The 17,196-nt window shown below is 46.0% G+C and overlaps 1 protein-coding gene across 1 annotated transcript in view; it reads right to left on the minus strand.

Moving 5' to 3' along the window:
* Positions 1-13,327, minus strand: part of HS1BP3 (HCLS1 binding protein 3) — a 32,829-nt gene extending 19,502 nt beyond the window's left edge. Inside the window, exons 1-3 of the mRNA XM_081189183.1 lie at positions 13,170-13,327; positions 10,830-10,995; positions 2,575-2,782 (exon numbers count right to left, since the gene is read on the minus strand). Coding sequence (XP_081045309.1) covers positions 2,575-2,782; positions 10,830-10,995; positions 13,170-13,210 — 415 coding nt within the window. The 5' untranslated portion in view covers positions 13,211-13,327. The remainder of the gene's footprint in view (positions 1-2,574; positions 2,783-10,829; positions 10,996-13,169) is intronic.
* Positions 13,328-17,196: the final 3,869 nt, after the last annotated feature.

Consider the following 17,196-nt stretch of genomic DNA (forward strand, 5'->3'; position numbering starts at 1 on the left):
CATCTCAGTCTACTAAAGGCAGGTGGGGGAAGGTGCCAGGCAGACCTCACTGACAGCATTGTATATGGAATTATTATTATTATTATTATTACCCGCCCATCTGGCTGGGTTTCCAGACACTTTAAAATTTCCTGATTACTGGGCCTCAAAACAGTACATTTGAGCATCATAGAGTTTGTCTGGCTCAGTTGTTAGTTGCCTGTCATTTTTAGCCACTCTGATGTGGAATTTCAAAGAGTGCCATGGACACATTGCAATAAACCACCTGGAGATCTCAGGAAAACGAGATAGGCTTCGTTTTTGTAACCTTGCATCATGGCGCCATCTTTAATAAAATATCCGGGGGGAGGGGGAACAAGTAAGCCCCACCCCACACAATCAATCACATGACAGGGCACACCCACATCATTTTAATGGCAATGTCCATCAACTTTGGGGCCCCAGTCCCCTCAAATGTTTTGGGGGGGGGCCAAAGAGACCTCAGCCCCTAGGAGTTGGCTCCTATGCCATGTATATACACCAATGGGACGCGGGTGGCGCTGTGGTCTAAACCACTGAGCCTCTTGGGCTTGCTGATCAGAAGGTTGGTGGTTTGAATCCCCGCAACAGAGTGAGCTCCTGTTGCTCTGTTTCAGCTCCTGCCAACCTAGCAGTTCGAAAGCACACCATTGTGAATAGATAAATAGGTACTACTGTGGCGGGAAGATAAACGGCGTTTCCATGCGCTCTGGTTTCCGTCATGGTGTTCCATTGTGCCAGAAGCGGTTTAGTCATGCTGGCCACATGACCTGGAAAGCTGTCTGTAGACAAATGCCAGCTCTCTCAGCCTGAAAGCGAGATGAGCACCACAACCCCATCATTGCCTTTGACTGGACTTAACTGTCCAGGGATCCTTTACCTTTTTACCTTTATACACACCAATGGCAGTGTCATAAATTGTTGAAAGAAATGAATGCTTTCCTAGTATTCAGATAGAATTTTAGAGTTGGAAGGGACCACGTGAGTCATCTAGTCCACCCCGCTCCAATGCATGAAGACGTTAGAGCCCCAGACCAGCAGTGTTTTGGAGGCTCCTATGCAGATGGTCACCTTGCCAACAAAGGTCCGTATAGTTAAAGCCATGGTTTTCCCAGTAGTGATGTATGGAAGTGAGAGCTGGACCATAAAGAAGGCTGATCGCCGAAGAATTGGTGCTTTTGAATTATGGTGCTGGAGGAGACTCTTGAGAGACCCATGGATGGCAAGAAGATCAAACCTCTCCATTCTGAAGGAAATCAGCCCTGAGTGCTCACTGGAAGGACAGATCGTGAAGCTGAGGCTCCAATACTCTGGCCACCTCAGGAGAAGAGAAGACTCCCTGGAAAAGACCCTGATGCTGGGAAAGATGGAGGGCACAAGGAGAAGGGGACGACGGAGGACGAGATGGTTGGACAGTGTTCTCGAAGCTACCAGCATGAGTTTGACCAAACTGTGGGAGGCAGTGGAAGACAGGAGTGCCTGGCGTGCTCTGGTCCATGGGGTCACGAAGAGTCGAACACGACTAAACAACAACAGCATCCAGATGGTTGCCTGCCACCCAGTTTCAACCCCAAACAGAAGCTTTAGTTTCTGCTACTCTCAAAAGTAACCAGGCTCCTAGTCTTCCCACAGTGCATTTGAAGCGGGAGTGATGAACCTGCAGCCCTCCACAACAACTCCCTTCCCACCTGCCCACACTCGGCATGCTGACTAGGGCTGGTGGGAGTTGGAGTTCCTCCACATCTGAAGAGCCAGAGGTCAGCCACCCAATTCTAAGCCATGCATACATATAATGAGCAGCTGTGCAGGTCCAGCACTGGCAACATCACCACATCAACGGCAGTGCACGTCCTGCAATTCTACTATCATCTGGTGCAAACATAGGGGCTGCATTCCATGAAGAACTCAGTGTTTTGAAAATGTCAGGGGGGTTTTATATAAAAAATAAATCTGGCATCTAATTAATTGTGTGGATAACGCCTACAGAAATCTCAGAGGCAAGATCTTGAGTGATTCAGACAGGGATTTTACACTTTACATCGCTCTCTGCCCCCCGTACAGTGAGCAAGTTGTATGGAATAAATTATATAAAACAAGAAAATACACACACACAAAATTAAGGCCACAAACTCTTACTGGAACACTTGGGTTACCTTAGTGTAGAATTCTGGCCTTTTTAAAAGAGAAAATTACACGGCCCATGTTGCCTAGACGGTTTCTCATATTAATAACGAAGGTGTGGCTTTTTCTTCCTAAATCACATTAACATGTCTAGGTCATGGGGTGCTTTTACAACCAAATCTCACAATGAGGCAATGGAGTATTTATGAAATTCAAAGCCAATCTGAGCACAGGGTTTGTAGGAAAGCAAATCTAGCAGGTTTGCAGAGGGGCTTGGACATGAGAATTTAATACCTGAAGGGTGGAAAGTGTCTTGAAAATTGATAGGAGATGCAGCTGATTTTGCGAAATTTCTCTGGTATTCAAAAGTTTAAAGGGTCAATGGATATTGAAGAAACAACATGTTACCATTACAAAAGCATGCTTGGGAGTTACCTAGGAATTCCATTAACTCGGGACTTGTTGCTAGATCTGTGTCTTTGGAAATGGATCTCATGATCTCATTAAACGCAGCTCTCCGTTCCCGGATGTCAAACTCCCCAACAAACAGCACTTTCCTTGGCAACGGTGGCAGAGAGGATTGTGGGTAACGTGTGGCCAGCTTCTGATAAAACTCCTCAATCTCGCTGTACTTCTTTGAAACCTGTAAGCAGAATAGGCAGAATTTGTCTTTGTTGTTAAATGACAAATATGGAGAAACTTGCCACAGCGCACAAACTTGAAAAGTATAAATAAATAAATGAAAATCGAAAAAAAAGAAAAGAAAAGAATGCTTGCAAATTTTATAAACTTAGGAAGGAAAACGGTTGCCATGAAGAGCCCATTCTTCTGCTGGTGGCTGCTATATGGGACCTCCTGAACACAGTTTCTGCCTTGTTTACTGTTAAGTTGTGGGCGAACATAGCAGACGACACAGCAATTTCTCCAGAGCAGCTCTTTATTTGTAAGCTGGACAGAACTGAACAGCAAACAGCTCAGCCGGCCTGCTTTTATAGGCAGCCGGCTGTCAACAATGTAGCAACAACCACCCAGGGTTTCCCGCCTAAAATAACTGACGTGGACCTGAGTGAAAACTACATACACAATACTCCTGGTGGCTAGGGTGAGAACTTCATTACATAACATTTACAGAAGTGCCTTTGTTTGTGGCCCCAGAAATGCTCACAAGGGGTTATCTGTACAAGGAGCAAAAAGCTTCTGTGGATTTGCGTTGACCACTTTGACAATCTGTTCACACGCTGATTTAAGGGCAAGGCCATTTCTTGGCTGACAGAACTAATCAGCAATATTCCGAGCAAGATACTTAATAAGTGATAAATGAGTGATACTTATTCAGAGCATGGGTGGCCAACTGTCAGGAATGCTATATTGCAGATTCAAAGCTCCTTCCACCTCTATAATTTTAAAGACTGAGAAGAAAACCATAGTAGCACGGAAACAAATAAACAAACAAAATCTGAATGGGAACCAAGATCCATAAATCTCATCTTGTATTTTAGGGTGTAGCTCAGGGGTCAGCAAACTTTTTCAGCAGGGGGCCGGTCCACTGTCCCTCAGACCTTGTGGGGGGCAGGACTACATTTTGAAGGAAAAACAACAAACAAATTCCTATGCCCCACAAATAACCCAGAGATGCATTTTAAATAAAAGCACACATTCCACTCATGTAAAAACACACTGATACGCAGACCGTCCGCAGGCCGGATTGAGAAGGTGATTGGGCCCGATCCGGCCCCTGGGCCTTAGTTTGCCTACCCATGGGTAGAACCATGATTCAAACCACCACCAACTTTTAGTTTCCAAATATGCTTGTATTTAACCTTAAAGGGCAGATCTAGGTGGGCAGTTTATTCACACAAACTTTGAGTGCTACCTTGTACTTCCTAGTACAAACATTGCATGATTTTTCTTACTGGAAAAAACTCTGATAACAAAAATGATAGAAAATTGCAGTGGAAAAGTGTGAGATAATCACCAGAACCTGGCAATTTCATATAACGTCCATGATAATGTATCAGGATGAATGTTTAATAAACTGCTGGTGTTGCAAGCTTTATGCAAACATATTATTTTCAATAAACAGCCACACTGGAAGCTCCCATTCTTATAAATTCATGGAACAGAACTCCTTCACCATCACAATGGATAATAAACAGATTGATTGGTGTAGACGATCCATTGATTTCAAATAAGAACAAGCTGGGATACCTCTCAATCAGTAGAGCATGAGACTCATAGTCTCAGGGTTATGAGTTTGAGTCTCGCACTAGGCAAAAGATTACTGCATTGCAGGGGGGCTGGACTAGAAGACCCCTGGGACCCCTTCCAACTTGACCATTCAGTGATTCTATGATTCCAAGCACAAGCACTCAGTGCATCCCCTGTTCTTAACATCACCAGAATGAACTCTGTCTTTCTGGTCACCTCCAGGCCTAGGTAAGTATGCTCTTGAATGGTGTTTGAGTGCCCTCTACTGGAACCACCCATCATATACCGCTCAAAAGATTCAGGCTCTTCTACATTTCTTAATTTTGCTACAGAAATGATGTCCTTAAAAATAAACCTGTACACACAGAGAACAGCGCATGCTCCCTATTAATGGTCGTTCACAAGATACGTCACAGTAGAGCTTGTCACTGCATCAAGGGTGCTATAAATATGTCTCCAACCCTAAAGTACAACATAGGAAGAATAAAAGCTGGGAGAAAGTTTGCATTAAGTTTAGCAACTTAGGCAGCAAAGTGGGTGTCTCCTGGTCTGAAACCACCAAGAGCTAATGGCCTCACTTCTGCACAAGGCAGGGTGGCCTAGGGAGTCTGAGGCCCATATCTTTTGCTCCAGCCCCTTCTCACCCCTTTTTAACTGCATTTTCTTTTCCAGGGGTGGCTGGTGACATGGCAGTAGATTCTGCCACCCTCCATGCTGATCTGGCCAGAGGCAATTTATCCATGTGTCCAAAGTCTTTTAAAGTACCTAAAATGATAGTATCATAGAACTGTAGAATTGTAAGGGACCACAAGAATAATCTAGTCCAACCCCCTGCAATGAAGGAGTCTTTTGCCCAACGTGGGGTTCAAACCCACGACCCAGAGATTAAGAGTCTCATACTTGACGGACTGAGCTGTAACGCCCCTGGATGTTAGCCTTCAATCCTATACTCACTTGCTGGTGGTCAACGAAAGAGGTTTAAAGACTCTCCCAAGGCAAATCCAAAAAAATGTAGTATAAACACTGACAAGTGGGAAACACTGGCCTGCGAGCGCTCCAGTTGGAGAACAGCCTTTACCAAAGGTATCATGAACTTTGAAGATGCTCGAACTCAGGATGAAAGGGAGAAACATGCGAAGAGGAAGGCACACTTGGCAAACCCTCACCGTGATCAGCTCCTACCCGGAAACCTATCTCCCCACTGTGGAAGGACGTGTGGATCCAGAATTGGCCTCCACAGTCACCTACGGACTCCCTGTTAAAACAGTGTTCATGGAAGACAATCTTACTTGGCTACAAGTGATTGGCAAAGAAGACGACTTGCTTGGGTGTAAGCTCCACTGAACTCAAGAGCGCTTACTTCTGTGAAGACATGTATGAGAGTCCAGGCCAGGGGTCAGCAAGGTTTATCTTGCCTGGGTTGGATCGGTCCCACAGAGATCCCTCTGTGGGCCGGATTGCGTGCGCACCCGTGATTTTTAGCGTCTGCGCAGACACGATTTTCAGAGCTGCGGAAGTGAGTCTCTGCGCTGCGCTGCACCAGGGGCAACTTGCAGGCCGGTCAAACGACCTCCGAGGGCTGCTTCCAGCCCATGGGCCTTACGTTGCTGACCCCTGGTCTAGGCTGTTGGCTTTGTATGCTTTTTACAGTGGCATCAGAATCAGAGATAAAAATGCCACCTAAATGTGTTAGGAGAAAGAGAGAGAGAGAAAGAAAGAAGAGAAGGAAAAGAAAGGATCAAATTCAATACAGCAAGGAAAAGAGTAAGGAATTTCCAAGCATAATTTGGAGAGGGGGGGGGGACTGCAGCTTCTGCAAGCGATGAGGGTTCAGGGCAACCTTATAAATGTTTACTCAAAGAATCATAGAAATGTAGAATTGGAAGGGACCCTTAGGGTCATCCAGTCCAACCCCCTGCAATGCAGAAATATACAGGTGTCTCATATGGGAATCGAACCTGCAACCGTGGCATTATCAGCGCCACACTCAGAAAGTAAGGCCCACTGTGTTTAATGGGCCTTATACTCTGGAAAGTATGCACTGGATTCTCGTCTCAGATTTACTACAGTATATAATTGTGTGGATTTTTATTTCTGAGGGTGGAAGCATACATTGCACACAAAAATATCTCAGAAAGCCCAGCTATCTGATAAGCCCACTAGCAAATACATGAAGCAACCCCATACTGAAAGAATAGCCCGGGCATGAATGCTATTGAAAACTCACCCTGTTCATATTCCCAGTGACGCTGGCAAAGGAGAAGATTAAATGAGAATACGAGGAAGAACAAGACCCTGAGAGAAAAAGAACACACTTGCCTCCATGTGTACCTTTGAGAGAAAGAGAGGGAACATGCTGGGGAGGAAGTAGAGTAGAAGGAGAAAAATCCCTCTTGCCCTCTGCAATTTCTTTTCAGACTTCACTTGTGCTTTATTATTGACATCTCCTGATCCAGTGTTAGAAACTCAGATATATTAACTAGGGGCCAAATGGCTCCTAAAACCAGGGTTTCAGCCGCCAAAACAGAACGTCTAGTTGCCATTTGGGGGCCGGATGGCTCAAAGACGGCTTCCAGGTTCCTGAATTTCGTTCTGATTGTGCAGATAAATTCTCACGGAGAGAATTCTAAAGGATGTGTTGTCGGTGTTTGAAAACAGGCAAGGTCCTAGGATCCCCAGGAATGCACCTCCAGATGGGGGAGACGTCGGGCACCATCATGGCACCCGGGCATCGTCACTTGGTCGCAAGTGGCCGATAGCCAGGCATCAAATGCGCCTGGCAAATTTTGAACGCTGCTAATCTCTCCCATAAGGGACACGGGTGGCGCTGTGGGTTAAACCACAGAGCCTAGGACTTGCCGATCAGAAGGTCGGCGGTTCAAATCCCTGTGACGGGGTGAGCTCCCGTTGCTCGCTCCCTGCTCCTGCCAATGTAGCAGTTCGAAAGCATGTCCAAGTGCAAGTAGATAAATAGGTACCACTCTGGCGGGAAGGTAAAGGGCGTTTCTGTGCGCTGCTCTGGTTCACCAGAAGCGGCTTAGTCATGCTGGCCACCTGACCTGGAAGCTGTACGCCGGCTCCCTCGGCCAATAAAGCGAGATGAGCGCCGCAACCCCAGAGTCGTCCGCGACTGGACCTAACGGTCAGGGGTCCCTTTACCTTTACCTTAATCTCCCCCATAGGTCTTCTACTGAGTCAGGTCATTGCTCCCTCTAGCTCAGCACTGGTTACAATGCCAGTCAGGGCCTCCCTAGGATTTGAGACAAGGCTCTCTCTACCTGGAGATGCCAGGGATTGAACTTAGAACCTTCTGCATGCCAAACATGAGCTCTGCCCCTGAGCCCTACCCTAGTGCCTAGGAGTTCTCAGGTTCGTTATGGTCATATTCCAGCTTTTACTTATTGCTTAGGCTTAAAATGAAAATAATAATAATAATAGAAGGAATCTTACTAAGTGTGTTGCTGTATATAATTACAAACATATACAAGACTTCAGAGGTTGGTGCCTGGCAAGATGAAGCTGCTCAGATAAGCTTTAAATAGCTCTGGGTAATATAACAGGTCGTGGTGAAACTGAGCAGGTTTTCATGCCACAACTACTTTGGTTGGAAACACCAACAAAACAGAATGTGACATCTCTCACTCATGTGGAGAAAGAATACCTTCTTTCCCTTTCAACTGCCTGCAACAAGCTCAAGAATTAAGATTAGCTACACCGGCTAAACTATTTAAGGTATTTGACCATGCCACAGTGACCCAAAAATATTTCGCAGGATGAAAATGCCATTCCAGTGGGGGACTGGAATGTTTAAATTAATTATCTCCTGAGAAAGGGATGGAAATCAGAGCAGCCGAGGTCTAACAAGGAACCAAGGAACCAAGTCGCTTTAATGTCGCATGGCTTTGTGCAAGTATAGGGGACATGTGGTGTCATCAGTAACAGATTACCAAACAGGCAGAGTAGGCACTGCCCTATGGGCCCCACACCTTTTAGGGGCCCTGCAACAAGGGATCAAAATAATATTGACTACAATTAAGTATTAGGAGATAATTTGCAAGGCCAGATTTTGACTGCCTAGGGGCCTCCACAGGGTTTAATCCAGCCAATGATGGAACTTGGAGTCCAACAACTTCCAGAGGACCACAGGTTCGCCATGCCCTGCTTAAAAACTGAAGCTGAAGAAAACTTAAGCACTGTTCATTGCAGCAGATAGGAATGTTGCAAGACTCCACTTCCCATTTTCTCTGGTGACTGGGCATATTGGCTGGGACTGATGAAAGCTGGAGACTGACAATATCTGGAGGTTGAAAAATTGCCCATCCCTCCATTAGAGGCAAAGGAATGGTTCACAAGCATTTTCCTCACTTGATGGCATCAAGTGATGGTTTGCATGTGTGTGAATGAGTCATGACAAAATTCTCCTTCTCACATTACCTCCATGGAAAACGCTGGTTGAGTGGTGCCATTTCACACATTCAGCTGAGAAATCTCTACTACACTCAATGACTGGATGTGTGAACTGGCTCCACTGAGAACAATTACAGTGGTACCTCGGGTTAAGTTCCAGAGGCCCGTTCTTAACGTGAAACTGTTCTTAATCTGAAGCACCACTTTAGCTAATGGGGCCTCCTGCTGCTGCTATGCTGCCGGAGCACGATTTCTGTTCTCATCCTGAAGCAAAGTTCTTAACCCAAGGTACTATTTCTGGGTTAGTGGAGTCTGTAACCTGAAGCATATGTAACCTGAAGCATATGTAACCCAAGGTACCACTGTACTAGGCTCAGTGCCAAGAAGACCTACACCTGCTTAGAAGTCACAGCAGCCCTAGTTGTGTCCTGTACTTTTGCCTTAGACTGATAGATCTCAGGTCTGGTCTGGTCTACACTTGCCACAGAATGAGTGGTGGTGCCATTTCACACATTTGGCTGAGAAATCTCTACTACACTCAATGACTGGATGTGTGAACTGGCTCCACTGAGAACAATTATACAGGTGAATATAAATTGGGGGGTGGGGGGAGGTAATTCAATTACATACAAAGCATTATCGCCCATTCACACATGCAAATCATTGTTTGACAATACAGTTATCAAAGGATGGGCATGTAGGAACCAGCTTACAACTATCCATTAACATAAACTGCCAAGAAGCTTTATGTTTCCTCAGTGCTACAGGCAAACATCTTAATTTGTCTTCTAAAATCAAATGCTTTCTTCGCATCCAAGGTCTACTGGTGCAAGATATAGATCTACCTCTATGAAACAAGAAACCTGCACAAATGGTCGTTTTCTTAAAGCAATCTGCTTCGGATATTTCCCAATATGAGTATTTGTTTGCAGGGAGTGCTTACAACATAAGTAGCTGCTACATTGTTCCACTGAATACTTAAGGCAACTCTTTTTTTTAAATAGAACCAATTTTTGTAGCAAAAGGGGATACAATCTGTCATGTTTTCCTTCAAAATACAGTCATACCTCTTGTTGCATTTACCTCACGTTGCGGCTTTTTGGGTTGTGAACGCAGCAAACCACACTTCCGGGTTTCGCCCCGCGCACATGTGCAGAAGCGTTCTACACACTTTGTGCATGCGCAGAAGTGCTCTATCGCACTCCGCGCTTGCGCAGAAGCACTGCTCTAGTTGTGGACTTTTTGGGGTGCGAATGACACCCTGGAATGGATTGTGTCTGCAACTAGAGATACCACTGTAGAAACATAATGCCTTAAATCAGTGGTGGCCAAACTTGGCCCTCCAGCTGTTTTGGGACTACAATTCCCATCATCCCTCACTACTGGTCCTGTTAGCTAGGGATGATGGGAGTTGTAGTCCCAAAACAGCTGCAGGGCCAAGTTTGGCCATCACTGCCTTAAATCCTAGGAGAAATTACCAGACAAAGGTCCTTTAAAGTCCAGGGTCCCTTCCTCCCCACATTGTTCAGAAAGGGGCCCCAAACTACCAATGAGGCTCTAGCCATGATGGTAAAATGTAAAGGACCCCTGAACCGTTAAGTCCAGTCAAAGGTGACTATGGGGTTGCAGTGCTCATCTCATCTTTTCAGGCTGAGAGAGTTGGCATTTTGTCCACAGACAGCTTTCTGAGTCATGTGGCCAGCATGACTAAACTGCTTCTGGCACAACGGAACACCATGATGGAAACCAGAGCACACAGAAATGTCATTTACCTTCCCACCGCAGTCGGACCTATTTATCTACTTGCACTGGTGTGCTTTCAAATTGCTAGGTTGGCAGGAGCTGAGACAGAGCAACAGGAGCTCACTCCATCGCAGGGATCTGAACCGCTGACCTTCTGATCAGCACACCGAAGAGGCTCAGTGGTTTAGACCACAGTGCCACCCGCATTCCTACACCCGCATCTCTAGTCATGAACATCCTAGATTCACAGTGTTGCTCATGTATCCATATGCGCTCTCTCTGTTACATAACAACAGTTCAACAGCAACAACAACTGTTTCATAGTGGATTACCATAAACTGAATTATATCTTCTGGCTTGTGCTTTGCTGATTTGAAAGCAGGCAGCTGCGTCACGGCGACAATATTATATTCCACATGGCCTGACATCATCTTCCCCCGGATTTCCTGGTACTCTGGAACGGACAGATCGATCCCTGTGTGGGTGTTTTGAAGAGGTCTGCGAATGAAAACACAGAGTTCAATCAGAGTTCAATGCCACATTTCAGTGCCAACAAACTCCCAACGCTGACATCAGTTTTTGATCCAGAGTTGGGCAAAAGGTTCAGATCTGGTCAGTTTGGATGGGGGACTCCGTGTTGCGACTGCTGCATTGCAGGGGGTTGGACTAGATGACCCTCAGGGTCCCCTCCGCTACAATTCTACAAATCTCCATTCAGCCATGAAGCTCACCGGGTGACCTTGGGCGAGCCGCTGCCTCACTGCCTAACCTACCTCACAGGGTTGTCATGAGAATTAAATGAGGAGGATCCCACCAAAGAAGACTGGATAAGTAGGATAGAAGGCGGTGCAGAACTGGCAAACTGAACAGCAAAATTAAGAGAATCTATTGACGAGTGTTTTATGGGAGAAAGGATGCCTTTTCTGGACTACTTAAAGAAATATTATAGTATGGATGAACTCGAGAGCAGGATTTGAGCTATGAGCAACAGAAGTAATTAGATTATAATAATGTGGTTATGATTTAATAGATAGAGGACAGGGTGTAGCAGAAGGGGAGAAATAAGAACTCCTTTGAAAACAGGGTGGGAAGTCGACAAAAACAGGAAAAAATAGTTGATTGTGTTTTGATTGTATATGTTGAAAATGTCGAAACAGTAACATGTAACTGAAAAAAACAGAATTTGAATTGCTACGTAACAGTCCTAGCCATATGAAAGGGGCCATTTCTTTAAATATCAGAATATCCATTTAGTCAACTTTAAAATATCAGTGACTCCCCTTCTTCCCTTTCCATGGTTCATTTTGCATAGCAGAAATCCCTGCATGTTTTATATAAACTTCAGTATTCCATTGTTTCTGAAAGGGGCAGTTTCAGTGATATAAGGTATGATATTAGACAACTTTGTGGGCAACACAAAATATATTTGAATGAGATGGGAAACTGACATAGAAATTTCAGTAAGTGAGGAAGCATGGGAATCTATATGGCGTAATCCATTTTTAAAGACAATTTTGGCTCACCTTCCAGAAATTTCCCTTAAAATTATCTTTTGGTGGCATTGGACCCCCCACATGCCTTGCAAAGATAAATTCTTCAAGCTCACCATTATGTTGGAAGGGCTGTAGAGATCAAGGGTCCTACATTCATGTTTGGTGGGGGTGTACCATGGTCCATGTCTGACCTCCAGCAATCAATCCCTCTTAATTTGGCACTTGCCTTATTATCACTAGATTTGACCCCAAATTCTACCTTTAAATCTAAGGAATTAATTTCCTTCCTGTTCAACCAGTAGACTAGTTATTGTCAATGATGAAAGGAAACCTCTAATATACCAATAGAGGCTTGGGTTAATAACATATGGAGCATTGCTCTATCAGAACACCTCACATAACATCAAAGACTAATCAATCAGATTGGTAGTTGGGTTCCTATTGAGGGTATTTGGGGAGCCAACATGACAGTGATGTGGGACTGAGGATTGGAACGGTCAGTCTGAGATATTATGGCAGTGGACAAAGCTGTATTGTAACATTTGAATAAACGGGGAAAAGAATGAATTAAATGAGGGGGAGAACCATAGTGGGGGGGGTACTGATTTTGTTTTGTTACTATGTAATGCATTCTGTGCGTTTCCATTGCAAACTGCCCTGTGATCCCTGAATGAAGGGCGGTATAAAAATGTAATAAATAACAATAAAATGCACGCCCCCTCCAGCTCCTTGGAGAAAAAGGCGGGGTGGTACCAATGCACCGAACAATAAATTAACCCCCACCCACCCAAGGCTAAGATGGAGGAAGCTGGCTGCCAGTTCCACACGCTCTGGACTTGCTTGTAACCGAAGCAGGCGGACGGGTGCGCAAAGATCCCCGTGCGCCCTGACGCACCAGCTACCCTTTGGGAAGAGGGGAGCCGCGAGGGAGAAGGAAGGAAGCGCTACTGGAGAGGCAGGAGGCGCAGGCAGAGAGGCTCGTCCTGCTCGGCAGGAGGCGGAAAGGCAGCCCATGCCAGCTGCTGCGCCGGGCCCAAGGCGCGCATCTGGATCCCGGGGATTGCTCGGCCACGAAGGCTCCCCTGAACTCTCCACGCCCCGCGTCCTCCTCGCTTTGGGAAGCAGCAAGAGGCAGGCAGGCATAGCAAAGCGAGGCCCCCGCACTGCAAGCCGCCTTACCTGGTGGTGACCAGCACGGCAGGCCCCGAGCTGGGCTGCATGGCGTCGCCAAAGCTCCACCGGCGCAGCGCAGACTTTGCTGGGAGTTGCGCGCAGCGAAAGTGCCGCTGCTGTTGCAAGGCTGGAGAACAGGAGGAGGAGGAGATCGGAGTGTCACGAGTTTCCCTTCCCAAGAGCTGGGCTTACGCTGCCTCTGGCGGCCCCATCCTGGTTCTTCCGGGAAACCCCCGCCCTGCTGGGATCGAGGCGCTTCAATTAAAAGTTTGGCCCTTTGAAAAATAAATCCGCGCCGTAGTCGGCAGGATTCGAACCTGCGCGGGGAGACCCCAATGGATTTCTAGTCCATCGCCTTAACCACTCGGCCACGACTACTCCTAGTGGTGAAGGATTTCTGAACAAGTCTTTTTAAATTCTCCTTTTCCCCACCTCCTCCTCCTCCTCAAGGATTTTTATACAGTTGTTAACAGTATAGAATGGGAACCTAAATTGGAGAGTAATCTAGTCCAATCCCCCAGTATCGCGATTCGTATACTGTATTGCAGAAGGAAATGAAAGTTCACCCCCTTGTCCCAATAAAACGTTTAAATCTGCATTGGAATAAACCAAAACGCCTCCACGGAGAGCAATTTGCACGGAGCTATTTACTATTACGCCACGACGACCTTGCTTTACGTTGTGATTCTGGGGTAAGGTTCAGCAAACCCTTTGCAATATCGTAGTTGTGCCTCTTCCTTGAAAGCCATGGTATCATGGGCGGAGGCAGTTGCCCGCCCCCTCCCCCGGTCAAGTAAAACATTAGAAATACTTAACTAACTGACCAATCATGTCGGTTCTGCCTCCCCTAACAAAAGTCGTGCCCCGCCCCCCTCCACAACAAAAACCCTGGCTACGCCCACGCGTGGTTTTTCATTCTTTCATTTCTTAGTATTGCTGCCGATCTGGAAGCGTTGTGTTTGGATAAAGCAAGCCACTTTATCCTGATCAGTGTATTATTTGGGGTTGGTCCAGGATCCGGAGGAAGTGGCTTGTTTGCGGACGGCATGGTGGAGAAAGAGAATTCAGAGAGGTCAGCCTCAAAACGCCTTGCCTCTGGTTTGGGAACATTATGCAATTAACACTGTGATTGCATGCCTAAGTTCCACCGAAGTCAATGGGGCTTCCTTCCACTGACTAAGCAATCATCTGATCTGGCTTCAGGATTGCCAGTGGAGGCAGCTGAGAGAGAGAGAGAGAGAGAGAGAGAGAGAGAGAGAGAGAGAGAGAGCCGCTGCTTTGAGCATCTAGGTATAATGTAGTAAAATAAATCCATTGATATCCCGGCTCCCTCTGGATAACAGCAGCATATTTTCTGGAATAATACACATTGAAACAGAATTCTTGGCAAGGTTTCATTTCATAGTGTAGCACACCAGTGCCCCCTAAACTAGGGATGGGAACTGTGTGGGCCTCTAGGTGTTCATGAAACCATAAAGTTGGAAGGGACACTGAGGATCATCTAGATTCTAGCATAATCCCCCTGCAATGCAGAAATCTCAACCAAAGCATCCATCAGGGTTCCATCCTCTCCCCCATGATTTTTAACATTTTTATGAAGCCGATGGAAGAGATCATCAGGGGGTTTGGGCTGGGTGTTCATCAATGTGCAGATGATACCCAGCCCTACCTCTCCTTTAAATCAGAACCAGTGAGGGCAGTGAAGGTCCTGTGTGAGTGTCTGGAGGCAGTTGGAGGATGGATGGCAGCTAACAGATTGAGGTTGAATCCTGACAAGACAGAAGTACTGTTCTTGGGGGACAGGGGGTGGGCAGAGGTGGGGGACTCCCTGGTCCTGAATGGGGTAACTGTGCCCCTGAAGGACCAGGTGCGCAGCCTGGGAGTCATTTTGGACTCACAGCTGTCCATGGAGGCGCAAGTCAATTTTGTGCCCAGGGCAGCTGTCTATCAGCTCTGGTATGCATGTTGAGACATTACCTGCCTGCAGACTGTCTTGTTGGAGTGGTGCATGCTTTGGCTATCTCCCTTTTGGACTACTGCAATGTGCTCTGTGTGGGCTACCTTTGAAGGTGACTCGGAAACTGCAATTAATCCAGAATGCGGCAGCTAGACTGGTGACTGGGAGTGGCCACCGAGACCATATAACACCAGTCCTGAAAGTCCTATATTGACTCCCAGTACATTTCCGAGCACAATTCAAAGTGTTGGTGTTGACCTTTAAAGCCCTAAACAGCCTCAGCCCAGTGTACCTGAAGGAGTGTCTCCACCCCCACCATTCAGCCCGGACACTGAGGTCCAGTGCCAAGGGCCTTCTGGAAGTTCCCTCGCTGTGAGAAGTGAAGTTACAGGGAACCAGGCAGAGGGTCTTCTTGGTAGTGGCACCTGCCCTGTGGAATGCCCTCCCATCAGATGTCAAGGAAATAAACAACTATCTTACTTTTAGGAGACATCTGAAGGCAACCCTGTTTAGAGAGGTTTTTAATGTTTAATGCTGTATCATGTTTTTAATAATCAGTTGGGAGCCGCCCAGAGTGCGTGGGGAAACCCAGCCAGATGGGTGGGGCATAAATAAATTATGATGATTATGACAGATGGCCATCTGGTATAAATTTAACCTGGGTGAGCATGACTAGTAATCTAACTAACTAACTAACTAAATAATACCAGTGGGGATAATAGCTCTGAGAAAAACCTTAACATCTGGTCATGTATTATCTAGGATGGCAGGGCAGAATTATGCAGATGCAGAAAATTAGAAACAACAACTCACTACTAAATTGAAATCCTATTAAACCTCATTTGAATTCTATTTATTTCAAGCAAGCTTTTGTGTTTGGGGCCGATGTGTCTCTCATGAGAGAATTGATATCAACTACCTCTCTGGATGACAGTTACAAAAGCCAGATGTGAACCTGTATAGGGCCTTTTTTATTATTATTACATCAGGCCTTGTTTGGTTGAATTGCAAGATTTAAAGTCTGCTGTTTTATAATGTGGTAAGGCTATTGATGGTCTGGCAAGTCTGTTTTGTGTGTGTTTTTTTAGTCTATGCACACATTCTCAATGTAGGCTGTATTTATGGCAGAGAGCTGGGAGAACTCGCCCCCACTGTGTTCTCCATTATCTCTGATGTCCTCCCATCTCCATCCTTAAACATTTCACTTTTATGCCATGCAGGACACGTCAGTTTCAATCAAGGCAAAGTCCTAAGCAATCCCCCTTGAAAGATAAACCTGCCACTTGCCTGGCTTGAGACATAACTCCCGTCTCAAGTTTGGGACGCCCCATTTCTCACAGCCTTTCAGGGGTCTGCCTAAATCACCCAACACATTTAAGGCACCTGCGATGCAGAAAAAGCTCACGTTTCATTGCTTGCCGCAGATTAATACAAGATTCCTGCGCAACCAAGTCCCTGACTCACAGTATTTGCAAGGGAAGGACTGTGTTTGGGGGTGAGAGAAAAAAAGGGGGAGCCTGACAAGGAGGTGTTAAGGGCTTGACTGAACAAAGATCAGGCGACAAAGTTTAGAATGGAGTGTACTAATTTGGAAAGAAGCTCAGGGACATCCCATGAGAGAGGGGGGAAACACTCAAGAAGGGTGAAATAGGGAGCTGTTTAACTGAGTCTTCTCGCTGTCAAATTATTTTTCTCAGTGCATTGGAGTCTGAGATCCAGCGCCAAGGGCCTTCTGGCGGTTCCCTCACTGCGAGAAGTGAGATTACAGGGAACCAGGCAGAGGGCCTTCTCGGTAGTGGTGCCAGCCCTGTGGAACGCCCTTCCAGCAGATATCAACTATGTGACTTTTAGAACACATCTGAAGGCAACCCTGTTTAAGGAAGTTTTTAATGTTTGATGTTTTATTGTGTTTTTAATATCCTCTTGGAAGCTGCCCAGAGTGGCTGTGGAGGCCCGGTCTGATGGGTGGGGTATAAGTAAATAATAATAATAATAATAATAATAATAATAATAATAATAATAATAATTCTCATCCATCCACCACCACTTATTTTTTCCTCTTTCTCTTTTTTTTGC

Source organism: Podarcis bocagei (genome assembly GCF_964188305.1).
Source record: "Podarcis bocagei genome assembly, chromosome: 3".
Lineage (NCBI taxonomy): Eukaryota > Metazoa > Chordata > Lepidosauria > Squamata > Lacertidae > Podarcis > Podarcis bocagei.